Source organism: Ursus arctos, unplaced genomic scaffold, assembly GCF_023065955.2.
Source record: "Ursus arctos isolate Adak ecotype North America unplaced genomic scaffold, UrsArc2.0 scaffold_2, whole genome shotgun sequence".
Taxonomy (NCBI): domain Eukaryota; kingdom Metazoa; phylum Chordata; class Mammalia; order Carnivora; family Ursidae; genus Ursus; species Ursus arctos.
This window is the reverse complement of record NW_026622874.1, coordinates 39416115-39442192: the sequence shown is the minus strand read 5'-3', so window position 1 is coordinate 39442192 and position 26078 is coordinate 39416115. Positions and strand designations below refer to the sequence as shown.

The window sequence follows — 26078 nt, the reverse complement described above, 5'->3', positions numbered from 1 at the left end:
AGAATGAAAAGATATTAAAACCAGTCAGAGAGAAAAGATATATAACCTTCAAGTAAAGGACAATTAGGCTGCTTTTCATCAATAGTGAAAGTCAGAAGATAGCATATCATTAATAGAGTTATATCATTAATATACCTTAAAAATAACTCTCATCCTAGAATTATAATTCTTAGTGAAAATATCATCCATGAAAGAGATATAAAAAAATTTAATAATTCATAGATTAAGGAGTAAATTATAATGGAAATTTAAATATTTAAAAAAGCTTAAAACAAAAACACTACATGTCAAATTTGTTAAATACAATTAAACTGGTACTTCAGAAGGAAATCATAATCTCAATGCTTATATTAGAAAATAAAAAGATTGAAAATTACGGGCACCTGGGTGGCACAGTCAGTTAAGCATCCAACTTTGTTTCAGCTCAGGTGGTGATCTCAGAGTCGTGAGATGGAGCCCTGCATTGGGCTCTGTGCTCAGTGCAGAGTCTGCTTAAGTTTCTCTCTCTCTCTCTGCCCCTCCCCCTGCTCTCTCATTCTCTCTCTCTAAAATAACTTAAAAAATCTTTAAAGAAAAAGATTAAAAATTAATGTGTTAACTATTCAACTTCAGAAATTTAATAAAGAACAATAGATTAAATTCAAAGAAAGTAGAAGGAAGAAAACAATAAAGATAAGAACCAGAATTAATAAAATAGAATCAATAATGCCAAAAGCTAGCTTTTTTGAAAAGCCTAATAAAATTGATAAAACCCTGGCAAGAATGATTGTGTAAAAGAGAGAGGATATGACACAAAAAAATGAAGAATGAAAAGGGGGCAGAAATACATAGGCTACAAGGATTTTTAAAAGATAGTAAGATGATATTACGAAAATTTTTATGTGCAAAATTTTGGAGCTTTAGATGAAATGGAAAAATTTCTAGGAAAATATAATTTACCAAAACTAACCCAAGGAAAAAAATCTGAATGGTCTTGTAACCAATAAGGAAATTGAGTCAGTAGTTTTACCAAAATTCAAGAAATAAATAACTGCTATCTTAAAAAAACTCTTCTAGAAATATAAAAAAGGGGAAATGCCCAAATCATTTTACAAACCTAGCATAACCTTGATACCAAAACCAGATCAAAAAAAGTATGAGAACAAAATTTTATAGGCCATTTTTATCATGAATATATATATGCAAAATCTAAACAAAAAATTAGCAAACCAGATATAGCAACATATACAACATCTTAACCAAGGGTTTATTCAAGGAATGAAAGTTGTTCTATCATTTTTTTTAAAAAAAACAATTAATGTACTTCACCACATTAACAGACTAAAGGAGATAAATCATCTCACTTGCTACTTTAAAAAAATTTGATTAAATATCTGTTCATGATGAAAACTCTTAGCACACTAGAAACAGAAGGAAATTGATTTTAAAAAATAGCCTTTAAAAACTCGCAGCAAGGGGCGCCTGGGTGGCACAGCGGTTAAGCATCTGCCTTCGGATCAGGGCGTGATCCTGGCGTTATGGGATCGAGCCCCACATCAGGCTCCTCCGCTATAAGCCTGCTTCTTCCTCTCCCACTCCCCCTGCCTGTGTTCCCTCTCTTGCTGGCTGTCTCTCTCTGTGTCAAATAAATAAATAAAATCTTTAAAAAAAAAAAAAACTCGCAGCAAATACTATACATAACAGCAGATCCTTTGAAATATTTCCTACAATATCAGGAACAAGAAGAGGCTATATATTATCACCCACATTGATCTGGAAAGTCAAAGCAAGACACAGAAGGTGGGAAAGGAAAAAAGGAAGAGAGGGGAAATTTAAAAGAATTGATGTGGGATCATCAAAATTGTTATTTCTCACAGATGATAAGATTATCTGTAAGACAAATCCTAAAGAATGCACAGGTAAGTAATTAGAACAAATTGAAGCATTTTGCAAGGTTACTGAGAAAAAATATCACTATACAAAAATCAATTTCACTTAATTTTATTTCCATGAACCAGCAAAAACAGATAGAGAATACAAGTTTTAAAACTATGGTCATTCAAAATAACATCTAAATATAAAGTAACTAGGAATATATCTAACAGAAGATTGCAAGTTTTTTATGAAGAAATATTTAAAACTTTATTGGAAAACATTAAAGGGGAATTATTATTTCATATAACAGTTTTGCAAAACCCACTACGTATCAAGTGCTTCTAATGTTTTACAATTATTAACTTACTAATTCCTCATAACCATCCCTATGAGAAAGACATTATTATTATAATCATTGCATTTACAGGTGAGGAAACTAGAAACTATCACCAGGTCACAAATCTATTGAATGATAGAGCTGGGACTTGAACCCAGGCAGTTTAGCCATAGAATCCATGCTCTTGATCTATTATGTTGCCTTTCTTTGTAAATTAAATAAATGGAGAGAGACATCTTATGTATAGTTTGTAATACACAAAATTATAAAGATGTCAAATCTCTGTGAAATTGATAGTTTCAATGCAATTCCAATTAAAATCACAGGAGATACCACAGTGGTTCAGGTGCCGCATCTGCCCAGATTTTGAGGTTCACTTGCAATTCCTGAGGCAAATCACATCATTAATGTGACCCATGTAGAAGCCAAGACTGGGCTGCCCCATTTATTAAGCACCTACTGTATTCTAGTCACTGCCCTAGAAACTAGGATACAGTGAAGAATGAGATAGACACGGTCGGTCCCTGCTCTCACTGAGTTTTTAATCTAGGGGGGACTTTTGCTTTTACTTATAAAAACGTAACTGGTATCAGATTATTCCTCACACTGGGGCACCTGGGTGGCTCAGTCATTAAGCGTCTGCCTTCGGCTCAGGACATGATCCCAGAGTCCTGAGATCGAGCCCTGCATTGGGATCCCTGCTCAGCGGGAATCCTGCTTCTCCCTCTCCCACTCCCCCTGCTTGTGTTCCCTGTCTCACTGTGTCTCTCTCTGTCAAATAAATAAAATCTTTAAAAAAAAATGATTATCCCTCACACCGAGAACTTTAAAATCTAGTCAAAATCAGTTGAAGGCATGAAGCTATGGTGGCCATCTTGGATGGAGGGCCAAAGTCCAAAGAAAAGGGAAATGTACTCAGCTGATCCCAACATTCTGAAGACAATTTTCCATCAAGTAATTTGCCTACATTGTGCATATGTAAGGCAATGCTTCAAGAAACCAAGTAGAAATTTTGGCAATGCTATGGTTCAGGAGAGACAAATTAGAGTTCAGGGCCCCAGGCTTTCAATTAAGCCACTGGAAGAACTATATCCTCGAAGTAAGGGTAACATGGAAACAGACAAGTCTCAATTGAATCAGGTTAATTTGATCATAATCTATCTGCCTGCCAGAAGAAAATTAAATCCTTATCTGGAGGAAGTTAACATCATCTAGACCTTCTACAATTTATCAGAAACAATATCTAGCAATCAATCAAAAATTGGCAACACAAGAGATTGAAAGCCAAGAGGGAAAAAAAAAAAAAAAGACCTTTATCCCCAAGAAGAAAACCCAGACCCATAGTCGATTGAGATTTGTTATTTACCATATACAGACTTTAAAATAACTATGATTAATGTATTCAAGAAAATACATTAAAAGATATATATTTTGGCAGAGGAATAGAATCTTGAAAGATTCTCTTCTCTTGAAGAGATCCTAGGACTGAAAAATAGAATAACATATTTAACAACAAATAATTCATTTGATGGGTCTAACAGCAGATTAGATGAAGCCAAAGAAAGGATTGGTAAACTGGAAGATGAATCAATGAAAAAAATCAGATTAAAATTAAAATCACTCTCCCAAAAAGGCAGAAAATGTGTAAGACGCATAGTATATAGTTAAAATCCCAACATATGTGTAATTGGTGTGCCACAAGAAGAGAAAAGAAAGATAAGACAGATGCAGTATTTGAAGAGATACTTGAAATATAAGCATTCCGGGACACCTGGGAGGCTCAGTCGGTTAAGCATCTGCCTTCGGCTCAGGCTATGATCTCAAGGTCCTGAGATTGAGCCCCACATCAGGCTCTCCACTCAGTGGGGAGTCTATTTCTCCCTCTCCCTCTGCTCCTCCCTCTTGCTCATGCTCTCTCTCTCCTCTCCCCCCACCAAATAAGTTTTTAAAAAATCTTAAAAAACAAAAACAAATGTAAGTATTCTAAATCCTAGAACATTCCAAAATGATAGAGGAGGTGGGTGGGGATGGGTGAAATAGGTGAGGGGGATTAAGAGCACACTTACCATGAGGAGCACAGTGTAATACATAGAATTGTCGAATCACCATATACACCTGAAACTAATATAACACTGTATGTTAACTATACTTGAATAAAATACACACACACACACACACACACACACAGGGGAAAAAGAGAAATGAAGAAAAAAACCAAAACAACAACAAAAATGGAGCCATAGACTCAAGAATATCTATACCCCTCCCCTGAAAACAAAACAAAACAAAATACATCATAGTAAAACTGGAAAAAACAAAAAGAGAAAATCTTAAAAGCAGACAGAGTAAAAAGACACATTGTTGCGAAGGAGCTAATTCAGTTAGCAAACTCTTCAACAGAAACAATTGAAAGCCAGGAGACAATGGAGTAACATCTCTGAAGTGCTAAAAACAAATAACTTCAGATTTAGAATTTATAAACAGCAAACACAACTTTGGAGTGACATCAGCAAGATGGCAGAGTAGGGGACAGCAGGTTTGTTCCCCCACAAAAAACAACGGACAGCTATCCACAAACAAAAATAGCCCTGGGAGGGCTCAATAGTCTATTTAAGGACCTATAGAAACACCATGGAGCAAAAATAGAAAATATCCACAAAGAAAGATTGTTAGGGACATTGGCTTACCTGACATGTCTGAAGATGGCTGGGAATAAAGAAGAAGGGTGGGGGCTATCAGTATCAGCCACATGGCAGTGCCATCAGGGTCCCCAGTGGCCTGCTCTGTGGGGACACCAGCAGCTTTTGCCACTGGGGACACCAACAGCCTCACACCACATACAAAACTTGGTTCAGACACAGAGACCTAAATGTGAAAGGTCAAAAAAGACCACTTCTGGAAGAAAATAGAAAAAAGTATCTTCATGACCTTGCAAAACAGAGATTTCCTAAACAAAACAAAAATCCTTAACTCTAAAGGAAAAGAAGCAAAAAGACATCTCAAGAGTGAAAAGGAAACCAGAGTGGGAGAAGATATCTGTCATACTTCTCTCTGACAAATGACTACTATCAAGAATATGAGGGGGCCTGGGTGGCTCCATCAGCTCAGTGTCTGACTCTTGAACTCAGCTCAGGTCTCGATGTCAGGGTTTCGAATTCAAGCCCCATGTTGGGCTCTGTGTTGGGCATGGAGCCTACTTAAAAAAAAAAAAAAGAATATGAGGAACTCTACAACCAATAAGAAAATGATAAACAATCTAATAGAAAAATGGGCCAAGCACTTGAACAGGAATTTCACAAATGAAGAAATACGAATGGCCAATAAATATCTGAAAAAGTAGTTAACTCTATTAGTCATCAGGGATATGCAAATTTTAACCATAAGAGATGCCATTTTTTTTAAGATTTTATTTATTTATTTGATAAAGAGAGAGCACAAGTGGGGTGGGGGGTGGGTGGAGGGACAGAGGGAGAGGAATAAGCAGACTCCCAGCTGAGCAGGGCCAATTCCAGGACCCTGGGGTCATGACCTGAGCCAAAGGCAGATGCTTCACCGACTGAGCCACCCGCGTGCCCCAAGAGATACCATTTTAATCCCTCCCAATAAACAAACAAAATTTTTAAGTTTGACAATATCACTGTTAGTGGAAGTGTTAATTGGGGCAATCACCTTAGAAAGCACGTCTTACATTATCTAACAAAGTTAAGATGTCTTTACTCTGTGGGGCAACAATTCCACTGCTTTGTATACACACTAGAGCAGCTCTTTCAGGTAGAAGAACATTCGTTGTAGTGTAGCATCCAGTACTCCCAGACTGGGGGGAAATCCTTTCCATCAGCAACAGAATTGAGAAGTAAGTTGTGGTATATTCACGCAAGGGAATCCAGCACTATAATGAAAGAAAACGTGAATAGCAACGCAAAGCAACAGAGATGAAAGAAACCAGTCTCGAGAAGATATGTACTTTGATCCCACTGATAAAATACTCAAAAACGTATGAAATCAAGCTATATCTCATTTTGGGATAGAAATGTGATAAAACTTTGGGGCGCCTGGATGGCTCAGTCGTTAAGCGTCTGCCTTAGGCTCAGGGCGTGATCCCGGCATTATGAGATCGAGCCCCACATCAGGCTCCTCCGCTATGAGCCCGCTTCTTCCTCTCCCACTCCCCCTGCTTGTGTTCCCTCTCTTGCTGGCTGTCTCTTTCTCTGTCAAATAAATAAATAAAAAATCTTTAAAAGAAAAGAAAGTAATGTGATAAAACTGTAAAGAAAAGCAAGGAAATCATGAGCACAGAATTAATGATGAGGGTTACCTCAACTCAAGGGGGGAATGGGTAAGATTAGGGAGGCATTCAAAGGCGATGTTTCTTAAAAAAAAACGTCCTGTTTCTTAAAATACGTAGCAGGACTGTGAATGTCTGTTGAATTTTTATTGTTATACATTATAACTTACAAATACTACTTTCTATTTAGTAAAATTTGATACATTTAACACTTTATATATCTCACATCCATATGGATTTCTGATCAGTTGGCTTGTGGTGGAAGAAACATGGCTGCCCCTACCCCAGGTTTCAGCTAAGAAGAAGACCACAGCCATTGACGTTGTCTCCAAGAAGGCCCTGTTGAAATGCTCTTCTTGAGAAGAAGGGAGTGTCCTGACCAATTTGTTCATACAGTGTCAGTCAGCTCAGGCAGCCATAATAAAATACCACAGACAGGGTGTCTTAAACAACAGAAATTTATCTTCTCAGTGTTCTGGAGGCTGGGAGTCCAAGGTCAGGGTGCAGGCATGGTCAGAGTCTGGTGAGGCCTCCTTCCTGGCTGGCAGAAAGCCACCTTCTCACTCTTCTCCCATGGCCTTTCCTCAGTGAGAACATAGGGAGAGAGGGCAAGCTCTCTGCTGTCTCTTCTTAAAAGGGCACTAATCCCATTATGAGGTCCCCACCCTCATGACCTCATCCAACCCAAACTGCCTCCTAAAGACTCCATCTCCAAATACCATCACACTGGGTGTTAGGGCTTCAACATCTGAATTTGGTGGGGGGCGGGGGACACACATATTCAGTCCATAGCATATGGCCACCTGATTACCCAGTCATTATATTTAGCTAATATATATTATACCTAGCTAATTATTGCAGGCTGAGAGGGGCCGGGGCCCACAGGACTGCTATGTGTTTTTAGGGGGCAGGAATGAGAACAAAGGAAGGGCCCAGGGATTCTCACCTCATCTCCCCAACAAGGTTGGGGGTTTGCTTAGCCCTGGAGACTCCGAGAGCCACTGCTTCTGAGCCCCTCTGCTGTAGGGGGGCACGTACCTCACAGGCCTGGCAGGTTTTCAGTGCACATTCCATCTGCCATATTAGCCTCTGACCCTGCCCGGCCATGGGTGAAGGGAGGGAGCACAGTACTTCTGGGCAATTTCTTTAAATGGGCATTTCCTTCCAAAAGAACCGTTCCCCAGAGATTTCCTTGACATCTGCAATGATGAAGAGTCCACACACGGGCTTGGGAAGAGCTTTAACTTCTGAAGCAGAGAAAATAAAAATCCTGCCAGAAACAGAAGATGGGTAAGGATGGAGACAGGGATCTAGGAAGCTTCTGCTTTTGGGCTCAGTATTGGGGTTTCATAGAACAGATGGCCAGGGGTTATTTATAACTCGCAACAGGCAGAGCTGAGATCCGTGAAATGCTATGGGCTTGTTTGACAATGGATGGGTCCAGGGTAGGGACTGAAACCTCCCCAAGGGCTCCTAGAATGCTAGTCTCGTGTGTGTGTGTGTGTGTGTGTGTGTGTGTGTGTGTGTGTGTGTGTGTGTGTGGCGGGGAGCTGGGGAAGGGTACCATCATGGAAAGTTTGTGGAACCCCAGCCCCATCTCCCAGCTAGGTGGGAGATCCCCCAGAGAAACACTACTTTCAGGAATAATAATGTTCCCACTAGCAATAATACATGGTAACTAACACGTAATTAGCCGGCTGGGTGCCAGGCACCAAGCTAAGTGTATTGTTATGCCCATTTTCCAAATGAGAAAGCTCACCAACCTAAGGCCTCATAACTCTAAGCGATGAAATTCTCTGCCTGGCGCCTTGGCTTTTGTGGGAAGGAGGAGAGGCCAAGGGTCTAGACAGCTTCCACTGTCATGTCAGCCCTTAGCCACTGTAAAGAGGCAGGATCACAAGGGGTAGAAACCTGGACCAGGAACTTTGATGGGGGTGGAAGGGGACAGGGAGCTGGCAGAGCCAAGGGCGTGTACGTGTGTGTGGACAGGCATGCGTGCGTGGTGTGTGTATACACCCAGGTGATCACTCAGCTGGAGGCAATGTGATTATACATAGAAGACAGTACATGTATATTAAATGAATACCTCCTGGCTCTCAAAGACAAGGCAGGCAGGCTGCTGAAGTACAATATGGCTTACCCCACTCTGCCATCTGTCACCTTAGGCAAGTCACTTCCTACTCTCTACTTCTCAGTTTTTCCTCTTTAAAATGAGACAGTTGGTCTAAGATTCTTCCCAGCTCTGATCATCTTTGCAGCTATGGTTTCACTGGAGTTAGCAAGTGTTGGGGAGTGGGGAGGGGGTTGGGGTGGTCAGAGGTCCGAAGTCAAGCTTTTGGCTACTAACCTCCACAGCCAAGAACCAAGCCCTGGTGAGGACAGCCAGCAAGAGCAAAGCAAAAGGAAGCAAGTCAGGAGGCTTTTCTCCATCGGCTCCATGTGGCAAGGAACAAGGCACCGTGAGCACCACTGATCATGCCAACACCCACTCCCAGGACTACAGGCACTGGTGCCAGGCATGCCCGCCAACGGGTGGATGGAATGTTCCTAAATTCATGACTCTAGGAGCGAGACTCTCTGTTTCAGAATAAGCAAATCCCCAGGCAGCTGTATACAGCTCACCTTTTCTGCAACCGCCCTTTTGAAGGTCAAGCTGTCCAGCCTCCTGTCTCAACCTGTTGACAATTCTATGCCCCTCTGCGTGACATCTTCACTCTTCCCAGTGGGTCCCACCAGCACCCAAAGAGCCAGGAATTCACCCCAGGTCACAAAGCGTGAAGACTGTGACGTTCAGGTCAGCCCAGAGAAGGAAAAATGGCCCGAACTCTCATCTTGTGCCAAAGAAGGGACTTGCTTTAATGACATGGGCTCCGTTGTTCAGCTCAGCTAATCAGTAAGTATGTAGTGAACATATCTACACGTATGCTTGCTGAATACCTACTGTATACCCAGTGTAAAGAAGAGCTGCTCACCAAGGTTGCCTAAGGCTTGAGTCTGAGGTGGTAGACATTCATGGAGGAGACAGTCCACCAACTTTGGAGTCGGCCAGCCTGGGTTCTAACCCTGCTTCTACCTTCTATTAATACTGTTCACAAATTTCTTAACCATGACTCCCAGTCTGAAAATTGAGGTAAGAATACTTACTTCATAGTATTATTGTAGGGACCAAATAGTTTGTGTGTATAAAGCGTTCATCACAGTGCCTGGTAGACAGGAAAGTCCTAAATGGTGATGTCGTTGTTGATGATGACCTCGTAATGACAGTCACATTGTCCCCGAGTCAATCCTGCTCTGGACCCAGGGTACTTCCCCTGACCAGCCAATGCCTACCAGGCGACATGAGATGGTGAAGGCAGCTGCCTCTGGGTTCGGGAATCTAAGAGAACATTGCTCCTCACCCCTGGACCAGGAAGTGTGAGAGCTCCCTAGGCAACAAAGGAAACAGTCTCTTTCAAAAATCTGGTTACAGCCAAGAAAGATGAGAAATAGGCAACTGGAGACTTGGGAAGCCAGACACAGTGTTGGGAAAGCAGCCTTATTGAAAGACAGGGGTGGGGGGTCCAGTCCAGTTGGGGGAGGGCAGGTGCATGAGTTCCTGTCCCAGTCTGAGTCCCAAGGCCTCAAGTTCCCCATCTATAAATGCAGAAAGCAAACCATAGTCTGAGAGGAGCCATGGCTAGAAATCTGAAATCAGGGCTCTGTGTCCACTGTGAGTGAGCCAAGATGGAGTGAGGGCATGGAGCACACGAGTTAGTGAACTCCACCACAGTCTGAGGGTGCAAGGCTTGGCACTTTAGGAATGAATACAGCCTACAGAGGAAAAATCCCTGGGCCTGGGAAGCAAGTCCACCCCACCCCACCCGACCACCAGGAGGCCATCTGCTTTCAGGCGCAGAAAAGCAAATGGGTCCTGCCTTGGGCTGGCCCAAGCCCCCACAGAGAGGGGAATGCAGACAGGCAGTATGGCTCAGGGAAAACACTCCAGGCACCAGGGCCGGAGGGCAGAACGCAGTGTTCCCACAGCCCGCTATTCGGGGAACGCAGCAGATGGATCTGCCCCAACTCCCGGGAAACATTTGGTTTCTTGTCCCACACCAACTCACTGAAGAGGATTGTGAGGAGGGCCTGGGGATAAGACAAACAAAAGAGAAGGGCAGGGAAGGGCAGGGAAGCCAAGCCAGGAAGCTAAGCACCGATTTCCTAAGATCCCTCCAGAGGCCTTGAGCAGGGGGTGACAAAATGCCAAAGCTGGAAGGTATCTTCCTGAACACTGAATCCAATCCCCTTGTTTTACAGATCAGGAAATGGGAGGCCCTAGAGAAGTCAGCCTAGCACGATGGAAAGAAACTATGGAGTCACGGACAGGAGCTCATCATTTATAAGCTGTGTGATTTGATGCAGGTTCCTTAACTTTTCTGAGCCTCAGGTTTCCCCTTTGTAAAACGGGGACTCTGCCTCCACTCCGCATACTTGTGAGAAATGAGTGAGGTCATGTACATGGACCCACGTAGCACTGTGGCCAGCATGCAGTAGAGACTCTGCAAATACTAGCTTCCATTTCCCAAGGCCACGCAGGAGTTCGCAGCAGAGCTAGGAGTAGAATACAGACGTCCTGACTCTCAACCAACGAGTTACACCACATTCCTCATCCCAGCTCAGAAAAGAGTCAAAGACAAGACATGCCTATGATGTGCCCTTTAGGGTGGGGTAGGGAGGGGGTGAAGTGATGTTAGAAGGGATTTTCTCACGGCCAAAACATGGGAATGCATTACCAAGGGTTCCATTTTGGGAGCTTATTTAAGTGTGTGCCTGGAATGGATTAAAGGCTGGGAGTGAACTAAATGTCATCGCAATGACCTGTTCAGCCCGCAGATGCTAGAATTCAACTTACCAGAAGCATGACCGGTTGTACCACTCCCTAACGCTTGCCCCCCAAAAAAGGAAATAAATACTCATTCATTCATTCAACGAACATTTATTGAATATATGATATGCCCGGAGAAACAGGTTTTCTAATTAGCGTTTTGTCTGCAAAAAAAAGTTTTCAAGATAGTAAATGAATAAGAGGTCACAGAACTAGCAAGTGGCAGAGCCGGATTCAACGTCACCCCACGCCATCTGCATCTCCTGTCTCCCGACGGAGAGAAAGGAATGAGATTGTGCCGAGGGCTGATGACCTCAGTGGTGGACGTGGACAGGAGTCTTGGGACAACTCCCGCCTGGCCCCTTCCTGAAGACAGAAGTAGCCCTTGGAGGCTGCCTTGGGATGTCATTCTAAGAGCCACCCAACTCTCTCTGGGGACCACCCTGCCCTGGGTAGGAATCTGTCTACATGGCTCCCTCAACAGGGCCCCTCCCTGCAACATGCTCACCTCCCGGGAGGTGCCTGCCACATTCTCATCCCTGTCCTGAGAACAGAGGGGCAGGCAACGAAGGAAATTCAGAGCCTGACGACGCAGACCCAGTCCCTGTCTAATGGTAGAGACACATTTTGTGCCTTCTGGGAGCCCCCCGCTCATTAGGGAAGATGCAGCCCCTCTCCCCAGAGAGCTCCCAGGATGATAGAGTGATAGAAAAAAAACCACTACTACTGCTCTCAGGGAGCTCCCAGTCTAATGGAGGAGACAAGGACAGAAAGCAGATGCAATATTAAGAACAGAGCTAAGTTAATTGAGTAGACACTGAGTGCCAGGAGCTTTATACATACGAACCCATTTCATCTATACAACAATTCCATGAGACAGGTCCTATATTTATCCTTATTAAATGAAAAAGTAGAGGCACAGAGAGGTCAAGTCACTTATATAAGGTCACAAAGCTCAAAAGTGACAATGCCAGGACTACAAGCCAGGCTGTCTGCCTCAAGGGTCTCTCAGTAAAAGACCAAGAAAAAGCAAGCCCCTGAGCAGCGCTGGACAGTCTGGGGATGCTTCGGCTACCGTGGATTCCAGGAGACGGGCGTCCGTGGGTGTGGTCTGAGAAGGCTTTCTGAGGAGCATAAGAGTCTCAGGTCTTGCTTGGAACTGAGGGCCCAGGGATAAGCTTCCAGAAAGGCCTGAAGCAGAGAGCAGGCTCACTGAGATCAGGATGGGGGAGCCAAGTCTGGGGGCAGTAGAAGGAGGACCCCTGGAGGAGGAAGAGCAGGAGCACTTGGAGAGAGTTGGATGGAGCACCTGCAGAAGGCCAGTGAGGCTGCCATGGAGAGAGCTGGCTGGGGACAGGGGAGCCCCGAAGCTGAGAGGAATCTGGGTGGGGAAGTGCACCAGGAAACATCCGGTGTGAGACTGTCCATAGGGAAGGTTCTTGAGCACCAAGCCTGGGGGTAAGACTGGGGATGGGGAGTTGGAGAGGAGGCAAGCAGCCTGTCAACAGCTCAGCCACGCACTCCCCCACCCCAGGCCCAACAGGGCTCTCCCAGCCCGGTGCTCTTTGGGGCACCCATCTTAAATGCTCTAACTAGTTGACTGTTGAACAACATAACTGATCATGAGCTGGGCTTTGGCATGAGATGGATCTGAGTTTCTGGTCCCGGCTTTACAATTTACCAGCTGCCTACCCTCTCTGGGCTCTGGATCCTTGATCTGCAAAATGGTGATAATAGTGATTATCTTATGGGGATTATTGTGAGGATTAAGTGAGACACAGTTTATCTAGCACTTAGCATAGGGCTTGGCAGAAAGGGCTCAATAAGGAATCATCTGTGGGTTATTTAAAAGTTTAATTTCCAAATATTTGGGGGATATTCTAGAAATTTCTATAATTGGTTTCCAATTGAATTCCATTGCGCTCAGAGCACATGCTCTTTGTTGTCAGTATTTTTAAATCTATTGCAACTTTCAGTGGCCCAGCATATGACCTACCTTGGTCAGTGTTTCATGTGCCACTTATTGTTACAAACGTCAGTTGGTAAATTGATGGAATGAGTGAAGTCTTCTATTTCCATATTAATTTTACCTACTCGTTCTGTGAGAAAGGATTTTTGAAATCTCTAAGAGGGCACCTGGGTGGCTCAGTCGGTTAACCATCTAACTCTTGATTTTGGCTCAGGTCTTGATCTCAGGGCTGTAAGTTTGGGCCCCACGTTGGGCTCCTCACTGGGTACGGAGCCTATTTAAAAAATAAAAATTTTTTAAAAATAAAATTTCTAACTAAAGTTTTGGGTGTATCTAGTTTTCCTTTCAGTTCTGTCATTTTTTGCTTCATCTATTTTGAACATCTATTATTAGCTGCATAGACATTCAAAAATTAATACTTCTTATTGATGAATGTCAATATTACCTTTATCATGTAATGTCTCTCTTTATCCCTGGTGATATTTCTTGTTCTGAAATCTACTTTTTCCTGATACTCATAGAGCCACTCCACATTTCTTTTTCTTTTTTTTAAGATTTTTTATTTTAAGTAATCTCTACACCCAACATGGGGCTCAAACTCACAACCCTGACATCAAGAAGTCACACACTCCACCAACTGAGCCAGCCGGGGGCCCCGACGCTTCATGGTTAGTGTTTGCATGGTATGTATCTTTCCATCATTTTACTCTCAACCTGTCTTTACATGTTAAGTTAATTTCTTGTAGACAGCCTATAATTGGGTATTGCTTTTTATCCAGTCACACTATTTACATTTAATGCAGTTATAGATACAGTTGGGGGTAAATCTACCATCTTGCAAATTGTTTCCAATTTGTCCCACCTGCTCTCTGTTCCTCTTCCTCTCTTCCTGTCTTCTTCTAGATCAACTAAATGTTTTTTTTAATATTCCCATTTATCTCCAGTATTGGCTTATTAGTTGTAGGTCTACATTTTATTTTTTTAGAAGCTCCTGTAGTGTTAACAATATGCATCTTTATTTTTTTAATACTTTTTTTTTAAAGATTTTATTTATTTATTTGACAGAGAGAGAGACAGCCAGCGAGAGAGGGAACACAAGCAGGGGGAGTGGGAGAGGAAGAAGCAGGCTCCCAGCAGAGGAGCCTGACGTGGGGCTCGATCCCAGAACGCTGGGATCACGCCCTGAGCCAAAGGCAGACGCTTAACGACTGAGCCACCCAGGTGCCCCAACAACATGCATCTTTAACTTCTCGCAGTCTACCCTCAAATAATACAATACTACTTCACATATAATGTAGAAACCTTACAACAGTATAATTCCATTTCCCAACTCCCATTCTCTGTGTTATTGTTCTCATACATTCTATTCTTATCTTAATACCCTACAGCACATAGTTACTATGGCTGCCTTAAATAGGGAACTATCTTTTAAAGAAATTTTTAAATTTGTTGGGGGTAGAGTGTAATCCTTTTCATATCACCCATGAGTTTAGCATTTCTGATGCTCTTCATTCCTTTCTGCACATTCAAGTTTCTACCTTGTATCATTTTTCTTCTGCCTAAAGAACTCCCTTTAACATTTATTATAGGGACTATTTCCTGGTAATAAATTCTGCCAGCTATTCTCTGTCTGAAAAAGGCTTTACTTCACTTTCATTCTTGAAAGATATTTTTATTGGGTATAGAAGACTTGGTTTATAGTTTTTCTTTTCTTTTAGCACTTTAAAGATGCTGTTCTATTGTCTTCTGGCCTTCATAGTATCCGACAAAAAATCAATACTTTTTTTTTTAACTTGATTTCCTATTTGGCGTGTGCCTCTTTTTCTCTGACTGCTTTTAAAATTTTCTCTTTACCACCGGTTTTTGGAAATTTGATTATGATGTGCCTTTTTAAAAAAAAGATTTTATTTATTTATTTATTTGACAGAGAGAGACAGTGAGAGAGAGAGAGCACAAGCAAGGGGAACAGCAGAGGGAAAGGGAGAAGCAGGCTCCCCGCTGAACAGAGAGACCGATGCAGGGCTCAATCCCAGGACATTGGGATCACAATCTGAGCTGAAAGCAGATGCTTAACGACTGAGCCACCCAGGCGTTATGATGTGCCTTGGTGTGGTTCTCTTTGAGTTTATCCTTTTGGGGATACACGATTTAGATTAATGAGTTTATAGTTAATAATTTTCATCAAGTTTGGAAAATCTATAGCTATTATTTCTTCCAACATTTTTCTGCCCCTTTCCAGGACTTCAATTACCTGTACGTTAGTCTACTTGATATTGTCCCATGGGTAAGTGAAACTTCTTTTAAATGTTATTTTTCTCTGTGTTTCATTTTGGATATTTCTATTGCTTGGTATTCAGACTCAGTGAACTTTTTTCGGCAACGTCTAATCTGCTATTAATATGTAATATAGTGAGTGTTTGTGTTCTCCCCAATAGTCATATGTTGAAGCCCTTGCCCCCAGTGTGATGGTATTTGGAAATGGGGCTTTGGAGAGATAATGAGGTCATGAAGGTGAGAGCCTTGTCTAATGGGATTAGTAACCTTTATAAGAAGAAACACCAGAGAGCTTGATCTCTCTCTCTGTACACATGCACTGAAGAAAGGCCATGTGAATACACAGCAAGAAGGCAGCCATTTGCAAACCAGGAAGAGAGCTGTCACCAGACCCCAACCATGCTGGCACCCTGACCTCAGACTTTCAGCCTCTAGAACTGTGAGAAAAGAAGTTTCTGCTGTTTAAGCCACCCTGTCGATGGTATTTTGTTATGGCAACAAAAGCAGACTAATATATAATCCTATCCAGCGAAATTGTAATTCCTTTTTGTATCTTCTAATTCTCTCTTCATTATGTTCATGTTTTTCTTTAAATCCTTAAACATACCGAGCATATTTATAATAGCTCTTTTAATGGCCCTGCCTAATTCTATCTTCCCTATCATTTATTTAAAAAAAAAAAAGATGTATTTACTTATTTGAGAGAGAGAGAGAGAGAGAGAGCATGCGAGCACACGCACACGGGGTAGGGGCAGAGGGAGAGAATCTTCAAGCAGACTCCCTGCTGAGTGAGGAGCCCAACACGAGGCTCCATCCCATGACCCTAGGATCTTGACCTGAGCCAAAATCAAGAGTCAGACACTCCACTGACTGAGCCATCCAGGCGCCCCTCTATCTTCCCTATCATTTCTGAATCTATTTCAGTTGACTGATTTTTCTCTGCGAGTCACATTGAAATAAAATCTTTAGAGAAGACAAGAGTAATGGGGTTAATAGCACAGGGAGAGTTCCCAAGTTCCTACAGTTAACAGGTGGCAAAACTACCTGCTGTTGGCAAGGAAGACATTATTCATCACCCCCATCTTAAAGATAGAAAAATAAAGCCCAGGGCAAGGGAGACTTGCCTCAAACCACACAGACTGGGACTTGGCAGAAGAGCTCCTGCCCCCACACCCAGCCACCTGACTTTCTATCCAGAAGGCTCCCTTTGTATCAGTCTAGAGCCTGGGCCACTCCTGTAGAAACTGAGGAAAAGCTGGATGTCTGAGTTCCACAGAGGGGAATGCAGGGAGGGTCTTCCAGCACATTCTGGGAAGGGGTGGCTGTTGGGAGAGGTATCAGGGAGGAGAAGACAGAGCCAGGAGAAAAGCAAAGGCATCTCCACCCAGGCAGCAGCTGCTCCCAAATATGTCACAACTTGTCAAAGAGGCAGAAATAGAAGCTGTCCATGGAGTGGAAGGGGGAGGGGCAGCTTCCGCACCCACAGGGAGGGCAGAATGGGGGGGGTTACTAGGAGGGAAGGGGGCTAGGTGGGGGGCTAAGTCTGACAAATATATGCCAGGCAGTTCTAGGGAGACGGAAATGAGTCCAGAGAACCATCTGGTTGCCCTTCAGCGAGACTGAGTATGGGAGGAGGAGTGGAGTTGGGAAAAGGACAACAAATCCAAGGAAACCTGCCTTCTCTGATCCTCCAAGTCCATGTGCTCGGGCCAGGCCCAGTTCAAACAACTCTCCAAACCGCCCTACTCGGACCCTATGAGCACTTCCTCAGGACCCACATGCTGAGTCAGAAAAAAAATGTTACCTCTCAAAGGGCCATTTGGATCATCCAGATCAGCGCCTTCATCTACAAACAGGGAAACTGAGAACCAGAGAGGACGAACGACGGCAACGTGGCCCGACGTCTTATCCAAGGTTCCTTCTTCCACTTGCCCTTGACTTCCTCACAGTATTTGTCATCATCCAGAGCTGAAGGCCCGGCTCACATAGGAACACGGGATACTCATAAGAAAATCCTCACCCATTTTTCCAAAGGCCCCTAGGTTCACGCGGCCACACAGTCTGCCCAAACCTGGTCTGGTTATTTTTAAACCTAGTTCTGTGCTTCGTGTCCACCAGTCACCACCCCCATGACCCCCACTCCCTGGGGGCCCATTCCCTTCCGCCTCCAGGCCCACACCTTCCCCCACCCCAAGGCCAGAGATTCTTGATGAATGAGCCTGGCTCTGAGCTCCAGATTCCAAGCAGGGACGGATTTCCCAGTGGTTATCTGATGCTCAGTCCTCAACGGAAACAATGTGTGGCCTCCGGAGACCTGGGGCCCCCCTGTGCCTCACCTCTCAGCTGGGGCTCCCATCTGCCTCTAGACCTCTCCTCCTGTCTCAAACCCCAGGCTTCCCTCGGTCTCCCCAGCCTAGTGTCTCTCACCCCCTTCTCCTGTCTTCATCTCTCCGCATCTCCCGGACTCTCCATTCGAAGCCTAGAGCACCTGCAGTTGTCCCCTCACTGCCTCCCACCTGGAAAGCACATACTCCCGTGAAGCACGTTCCTCACCTGTCAGCCTCGGGGAGGCAGAGGAGACACCTGGATTCGGCCCCAAGGCCTAAAATCAAGTAGTCCAAGAGCCAACACCCTTCACACTTCTGGTCCTAGTGCTCTATGCACCCCCGGGCAAGTCGCATCTCGCCTCTGGGCCTCAGTTTCCCAGTGTGTAGAAGAAAGAAGGTGGACTAGCTAATCCTTAGGCTGCCTCCCAGCTCTGACAGTCTATGACTCTGTGATGGGTTCTCACCCCGCCGCGAGGCTCCTGCTCCCCAAATAATCAAGCTGATTTGTAAGCCACATTCATGCATCTAGGTCCTTGAAATGTACACACATTCCTGCCACCCAACCCCCACCTAGTTCTCATCCATAGCACCCAGAGACCCAGGCTTAGAAAACAAAAGGTGGGCCCTTTTTGGAGAAGCCGGAAGCCTCCACCCTTTCCAGACTCTTCTCCTTTTTGCTTCTCTATTGCCAGGCGCTTGAGACTCCAGAATGGGAAACCTGCTTTGATGTTGGCCAAGCCACAAGGCAGCCCAGGTCAGCCCACCTGTGAGGTCAGCAGGGACTGGAAGAGGCTAGGAGTCAGAGAGCAGAACTGGGTGTGCAGCAGAGGGGGAAAGAAGGACCCACGAGGCAGGTGAAGGGGATTTCTGGGCATTTTGAAACCCAACCACTACCATGCAAATGAGATCAGCCCGGCATGCAAATAGACACAATTGAGTTGAGACAGACAGGGTGGGGGCACAAACAGCTTGGCCCTGGAGCCCCAGCCAGGGATAAGGGCTTCCTCTGGAGGGAGCAGGACGGCTGGAGGCCTCGAGGCTACAGTCGGGGCAGGGGGCCCTGTGTGCCCAAGCCAGCAGGGGTGGGGATTAGGGCCCGACGCCCTGCTGTCAGGTTAGAGCTGATGGATCACCGCTGGTGGCGGAGCACAAAGGCTGCTCTGTGCTTGGCACCAATGTGTTCCCATCCATCAGAGGGCAGCCTGCGTGGGGTGGACGAGTGTGCAGGGGAGGAACGCCAAGCCCCTAGATGCGGCTGCTCCGCAGCTCAGCTATGAAAGAGGAACAAGGTGGGTAGAGCATCAATCCCCCCATCAGGGTTTTGAGGTCAGAGATGCCTGGGCCACCCTACCTTCTCAGTCCTGGGAGGGTCTGTGCCCCACAGGTGGGCCCTGACATGGTCCTCAGGCCACTTACACGGACAGACATACACAAACGTATCTACAGACAGGGATTCGTTGAAACCCAGACACAGAAGATCACCCTAACCTTCCAGCCCTGCCGTCACCTTTGGTTAGCGACAAACGTTACACACGCGAGGCCAAACTCACACCTCGACCGGAGATTAGGTGCTGAGCCTGTTTACCGCTCTCACCCAGGTCTGGCCCCAGCCCCGGGGACTGACGCAGAGGGGGCTCCTAGGAAACTGGGTTCACCCAAGGAAGGGGGGAGTTGATAAATTCTTCCTCTGGGTTATAGCACAGCACTTTTTCGAACCTACTCTTGTACCAGCTAACACTGTCTGCCTTGGTTAGCTTTGCGCATTCACCTTCCTTACTCAACCTTGACTGTGCTGGGGGCACAAAAACCACGTCTTATTCACATCCGTAAGCCCAACACCCAGCACAAGGTGTGCGATCAGTGCCTTGATTGAAAGAGTGAGTGAATAAATACACACCTGGGGATGGGGCCAGGGCTTCCCTCCCCCACTCCTGCTCTTCTGGTCCCCTGGAGGCGGAGGATTGCCTGGGAGAGAGGCCAGGAGTGGAGAAGAGGACAAAGCAAGGAAAGGGACTGCTATTTATTGGGTGTCTCCATGGGCCAGCCGTCCTTTCCTTACTACAGCGGCCATTCCCTTCTAGCACGCACGCGCACGCACACGCACGCACGAGCACGCCATCCCTCTGCCAGCTGAAACACACACCCTCCCCTGGTGGAATCCATCCTCCCGCCTCTCAGTGGGTTGCTCGGGCCTCCAGCACCTCACTGCTGGATCACTGCTGTGGTTTTCTGCTATGGGATCTCTCTGCCTCGGCTTTCGAGTCCACCCATGTCCAGTTGGGCCTCCTCCTATCTTTACAGACTCGTGGAATCGCCTACTTACCAGAAGCCCGAGAGCCACGCAACCCTCTACACCCAGAGCCCCCCTCCGCCTCCTCTCTTCGCATCGAAATCCCACCTGTTCTCCTAGAGCCAGCCCAGCACTCTCCTCCTCACGCCTTCCACAGAGACCAGACTTCGGTGATTTTGACTTTCTACAAACTCCTGAAACGCTGGGTTGATGAGCCCACTCATTTGCAATCGATCACGGCCCCCATGTTTCCTGCTGAATTAAAATAGCTCTCTCTTACATTACAATTTAACATTCACGTTTCAGTGTCCATGCTCGCCAACTAGATAGTAAGATCCTGGAAATCAGAGCAGGCCCAGCTTTCCTGCTTCCATTTTTAGAGGATGTGAACACACTGTTTAGGGGCAAGGCAGATTGCATCCCAAAAGGACCAAACGATGAAATTTTTCCGTTTCCATAGTAACTTCCACACCACTTCTTTCCTCAGGGCTCATAGGACTGGAGTGTAAACTGAGGCAAGGTTTTTCTTTTATCTTTGCTTGGCGGGATGTGTTAGAAATAGCACTTGTTCTTCAGCCCAGCTGGTCCAAGCAGGGGTGAGAGCCCAGAGCCCTCAGGCTGCCACACTGGGAAGGCCAAGAACCCAGTAAAGACCCCTACTTCCCTCAGCTGCTTGGGGTTTTTTTATTGCCCAGCTGCGACCCCTCCTCATCTTTGGCCCCTACCCCAAACAGACACCAGCATTTTCCTGGCTCCTCACCATAGACAGTGAACGTCAGGAAAGCCAGCTCCTTCAAGCTCCATTCAGGTCTCACCCCCCATGAGAAGTTTTCTCGGAGTCCCCAGCACCATTCCTGCTCCTCTTAGTGTCCTTGCCACCGGCTGGAACTTATAACATCAATCTCAAATGTCAAGTGGAGGAGGGATCAGACTTAGTTCACGGGATCCTAGGGAAAAAACAGGACCAAAGGATAAAAAAGGGAGCACATCACAGTCCAAAACCCAGAAGGCTTCCCTGCGGCCAGAGCTGCCCCTCAGTGGAACGGGCTACCTCCTGAGGTCAGCAGCAGCTGGACAATGGCCACCTGTGAAGGGGATTCAGGACTCAGGGGCTGGGGGGATCTAGGTGATCAGCAGGGTCCACTTATGGTGAGGTCCTTGAGGGCAGAGACCCTGCCTAGGGCGTCCCTGTCACTCTTCAGTCCCAAGACTGAACTTGTGCCCTGCTGGTCTCTCAGGTCAGCCCACAGTCTTGGGAGCACTGTCCTCTCAGAGCCCAAACCCTCTGCTGAGAGGTGACCATGGACCGAGAAGCCTGAAGATGTAGGAGCCCCTCCTCCCCCTGACATCTGAGACCTACATGCTACGCGTAAAACTGATGGCTTAACCGAGAAGGTGCAGAACCACCAGGCCAGGTGGTTAAGGAGAGGCGAGATTCAAAGTGAGTCTGGAGGGCTCTGCTTTTTCTCCCTCCCACCCCACCCAGAGTACGCAGTCAGGAAAAGCTGGGTGTCCAGATGGGGCAGCAAACAGAGTTGAAGAGGCAACACAGAGGACAGATACATTATCCAGAGGGAGAGAGGGAGGTGACAGAGGGTTTAGTGGATCTTGACCTTGCTACTGCGGGGAAGGTGGCAAGGGGGAGCCTGTAAGTCCTCATTCTCGCTCTGCCCCTGACCAGCTGTGTTAAAGGGAAGACTTCTACTGACCCCTGCCAAAAAGACCAAACAATCCCTCTTGTCTCCATTTCCCCCCGTTACAGGAGACCTTTGAGACATAGGATGTCCAGGCTGCTTCGGAAACTCAGAAGTTGAAGCCATTTGCCTCTCCAGGTTCCTTCTTACCCTTGGACATTGAGCCCCCATACACACCCCAAATTTGAAGCGGTCTCACGCTTCTGACGGATGGAAGCTGGTGAAGGTGCTGTCAGGAAGCAGGGGGATGGACACATTGACTTCTTCAGGCCCCTTCCAGCCTGAACCCTGCCCTTCCTTGTTCCCTCCCCTCGGCTTCCCTCCCCACCCCCCACACACATCCTACTTCTTTGGGACTAGCAAGGAGAAAGCAGGCCGCCCTCCTGGCTAGGAGTAATTGAAAGGAGCAGATGAGAGGAGAATGTGTGTCCTCCCCCACCTCCCCTGCCCCACGGGGGCTGCTGGGAAATGAAAACTAATCAAATTACACCGACGGCCTCCCTCCCCGTGCACAGGAGCCGGCCGGGCTGGGGCAGGCAGGCTGGGTGGGGTGGGGGCTGGGGGGAGAGGGAAGGGGAATCACATCTAATCCACTGTAAACGTCTTGATGTGCAGCGACAGCTTAGGGGGGCTCAGGTTTCCGCGGCATTGGCTATATTTATCTCTGGGTCCATGCCAGCGGGGAGGGTTTAAATGGCACCCAGCAGTTGGCGTGAGGGGCTGCCGGAGCTTGGGGGCCGGTGGCAGGAACAAGTCCTTTCCGACCCCATGGAGCTATATGAGACATCCCCCTACTTCTACCAGGAACCCCACTTCTATGACGGGGAGAACTACCTGCCCGTCCACCTCCAGGCCTTCGATCCGCCAGGCTACGAGCGGACGGAGCTCAGCCTGAGCCCCGAGGCCCGAGGGCCCCTCGAAGACAAGGGGCTGGGGACCCCCGAGCACTGCCTGGGCCAGTGCCTGCCGTGGGCGTGCAAGGTGTGTAAGAGGAAGTCGGTGTCGGTGGACCGGCGGCGTGCGGCCACGCTGAGGGAGAAGCGCAGGCTCAAGAAGGTGAATGAGGCCTTCGAGGCTCTGAAGAGGAGCACCCTGCTCAACCCCAACCAGCGGCTGCCCAAGGTCGAGATCCTGCGCAGTGCCATCCAGTACATCGAGCGCCTGCAGGCCCTGCTCAGCTCCCTCAACCAGGAAGAGCGGGACCTCCGCTACCGCGGCGGGGGCGGGCCCCAGCCCGGGGTAAGTGGCTGTCCCACCCCGGGCCCCAGGGGGAGGGGGCACAGGAGGCGCCTGGATGGCCTGGGGACCCCAGTGTGGGGCTCCGTCAGAAGGTTGGAGCAGGTGGCAGGTGGGACCTTACGGGGCCACAGGACCCCCTCCTTCATCAGAGCTGGGCTGTCCGGTTGACCTCCCGTGTCCCTTTGTCCTTTCAGGCCAAGCTAAAGGCAGTGGGGAGAAGCAGGTGTGGAGGGGGGTGGCAGAGGACCGAAGGAGGGACCCAAGAGCAAGTCCAGGGTCAGCTTGGGTGGGAGTGAGGATTAAGCCCGGCGCCTGGGGATGGGGCCCGCAAGGCATGGCCAAGTGCCACTTTGTACCCCCTCCACTCCACCCCATGCTGGGTGTGTGGCCAGACAGAGAGAACACCTACCCAATGTCTCTCCCAGAGCCCCAGCCGGCCTGCACCTGCTTCCTTCACCCTTATCCTCCACCCTTATCCTAGCGTCAGGAAAACCAGGGGCCCCTTTATGCTGGGTGCCTGCGAGGACAGAATCACCACCCAGGATGGAGGACAGGAAAGACCTGGCAGCAGGGGCTCTGTGGCCAGGTGGGGGCATGAAAGTTGGTGATTGTGAAGATCCTGAGGCTGGAGGGCTGCAGCCTGTGGCCCACCCTCCAACCCCACAATGGGAGCTTTTGCCCATTGGAACTGGACAGAGAGACACCGCCAAAAATGGCCCGTGCTCTGACCTTGGGCCTTTACTCTATCTTGCAGGTACCCAGTGAATGCAGCTCCCACAGCGCCTCCTGCAGTCCAGAGTGGGGCAGCACACTGGAGTTTGGCCCCAGCACAGGGGGTAAGTGAGACCCCGACCCTCAGAATCTCAACCCCATCAGCCTGACTGTAGGCCCAGTTGTCTCTTTTTACCTTACTTCTGCTCCAGTCCTCTTCTCTTGGTCTCTCCAGGGAACTGCTGAACCCAGGGCCCCAAATGGCCCTCTGCCCCTATGGCTCCTGGAGACCTTGCCCAGCTAAGGATCGGTCTAGGCCTCCTGCAGCTCCCCAGCCCGTGCCTGGGGCCCGACCTTCTCCATGGAGAGGAGACTGTCCGTGCCCCAGGGGTCCCTGGGAATTGCTGAGTCAGTGCTGCAGAGCTGGCCAGCAAAGGGCAGTCCCAGTCTCCCAGGATACGCCGTCCTGGCTCCACCTCAGAGTAGCTGCTTTCAAATTCTAACCCAACTAGCAGAGTTCAGAGAGGAGGCACAAGTGTTCAGTGCACACACACACACACGTACATGCACTCATGCACGCACGTAGGGCACCGGGAAAGGTGTGGGCTGGGGAATAGGATTCTTGAGGTTTGCTCACCCATCTGTCCGGGAAAACCTGCACCACCCCCAAAGAGCTCGTTCCCTGTCCTGGGTCTTGAAACCCCCTTCGCCACCCAGGTAACATCCTCCCACCTTCTCCTTACAGATCACCTGCTCACAGCTGACCCAGGAGACGCCCACAACCTGCACTCTCTCACCTCCATCGTGGACAGCATCACCGTGGAAGATGTCTCTGTGGCCTTCCCAGATGAAACCATGCCTAACTGAGCTCGTCTGCCAGGCTGGGCATCCATGAGAGCCCCCACGCTGGCCGCAGATGCCACAGCTCCGTAGCCTGGGCTTCCTAAGCCAGGCCGTCCTAATGCCAGCCAGCCAGCCAGCCAGCCAGCTCCGGGGCCGCCAAGTGCCAGACTATCCCCTTCCTCATCCATATAAGGTTAAGTCACCACCCAGAGAGGGAATGGAGGCTCTCACCTAGCTGACTCCTTACAGCAAGGAGCATCCTCTGCCCAGGGAGATAAAGCAGGGGACCAGAGCGCCCCTCGTGTGTGCCCGTCTCAGGGGGCAAACTCAGGAGCTTTCCTTTGTTCATAATGCAGCCAATTCTACCCCCTCAAGAGAAACGGTTTGAGTGCCGAAGACAGCGTCCTGACCAGGACGAGCTGTGTACATCTCCTGTTCTTGTCTCTTCCTGATGCCAGTGGCTGGGCTGGGCCTGCCCTGAATCGAGGGAGAAGAAAGGGAGAGGAACAGTCCTCTGTTCCCAAGTCCCTGGGGGGCCAAGCTTTTGCAGTGAATACTGGGGAACCTTCCAGTGGTTTTATGTTTTGTGTTGTTTGTAAAGCTGCCATCTGACCAAGGTCTCCTGGGCACAAGTTGCCAGGGACAGGCAGGGAGGGGGGCAGGGGCTCCTGGGGTGATTTCTTTTCTTAACTAAGCATCGTGTGGTTTTGACATTGTTTTGTAATTGTTTTTTCTTTTTTTGCTAACTTATTTGGATTTCTTTTTTAAAAAATGAATAAAGACTGGGTGCTAGAAGAGCGTCTGTGATGATGTGGAGGGAGGGGGTGCCCCTGCTCCTGCCCCTCCCCCTCGGTGGTACAGACAACCCCCCTTCGGTGCCTCCTAACGACTGAATTTGGTGGGGCTCCAAAAGCAGCCGAGGCACTGTCTTGCTCGTGCTGGGAGCCCTGCTCTTTTCAGCATCATGAAGGGAGCTGGCTGTGCCCCACCGGCTAGGTGAAGACCAGATCCACAAGCTCCTTGAGACCTGGAGGAAAGCCTGGCCAGCGTTCTGTGGCACGCTTCCTTATTCGTGGACACCGCAACAGTCTATGTGCTCTGTCTGAAATCCCGAGGGGGCCGGTCCCTCCCAACCAATGAATATGCTCTATGCCCCGCGCTCATCCCACAGCCACGGGCAGGGTTGTAGAGCGGGAATTTGTGAGTTTCCCTCCCCAATCCCTGCCTCTCCTCTCGTGTGACATTACCGGGAGCCCTGCAGGAAAGTAGGAGGTGAATAAATCAGTGTGATTGGGGTCAGACACTGTCACTTCCCTGCAGGCCAACCAGCACGTCCCCTCGCCATACCCTTCTATCCCTCCAGGCTGAAGGGGATTCTGGCCCCTGCCCAC

At 47.7% G+C, this 26078-nt stretch overlaps 1 protein-coding gene and 1 long non-coding RNA gene across 4 annotated transcripts; one reads left to right on the top strand and one right to left on the bottom strand.

Moving 5' to 3' along the window:
* Window positions 1–1964: 1964 nt before the first annotated feature.
* Window positions 1965–24262, bottom strand: LOC123000168 (uncharacterized). Of its 3 annotated transcripts, none has more exons than XR_006407967.3 (4): window positions 24041–24262; window positions 20961–21147; window positions 7423–7746; window positions 1965–6080 (listed from the first exon to the last, which is right to left on the bottom strand). It is a non-coding gene; the product is annotated as an uncharacterized LOC123000168 (long non-coding RNA). The 3 variants fall into 3 exon arrangements; XR_006407966.3 differs by having other exon boundaries at window positions 7515–7746; XR_006407965.3 differs by lacking the exon at window positions 7423–7746.
* On the top strand, window positions 22476–25482 carry MYOG (myogenin). The gene is made up of 3 exons (XM_026480447.4): window positions 22476–23133; window positions 23888–23969; window positions 24590–25482. Exons 1-3 carry the CDS (start codon window positions 22588–22590, stop codon window positions 24709–24711), a joined length of 750 nt encoding a protein of 249 aa, XP_026336232.2. The 5' UTR covers window positions 22476–22587; the 3' UTR covers window positions 24712–25482.
* The last annotated feature ends 596 nt before the right edge of the window (window positions 25483–26078 follow it).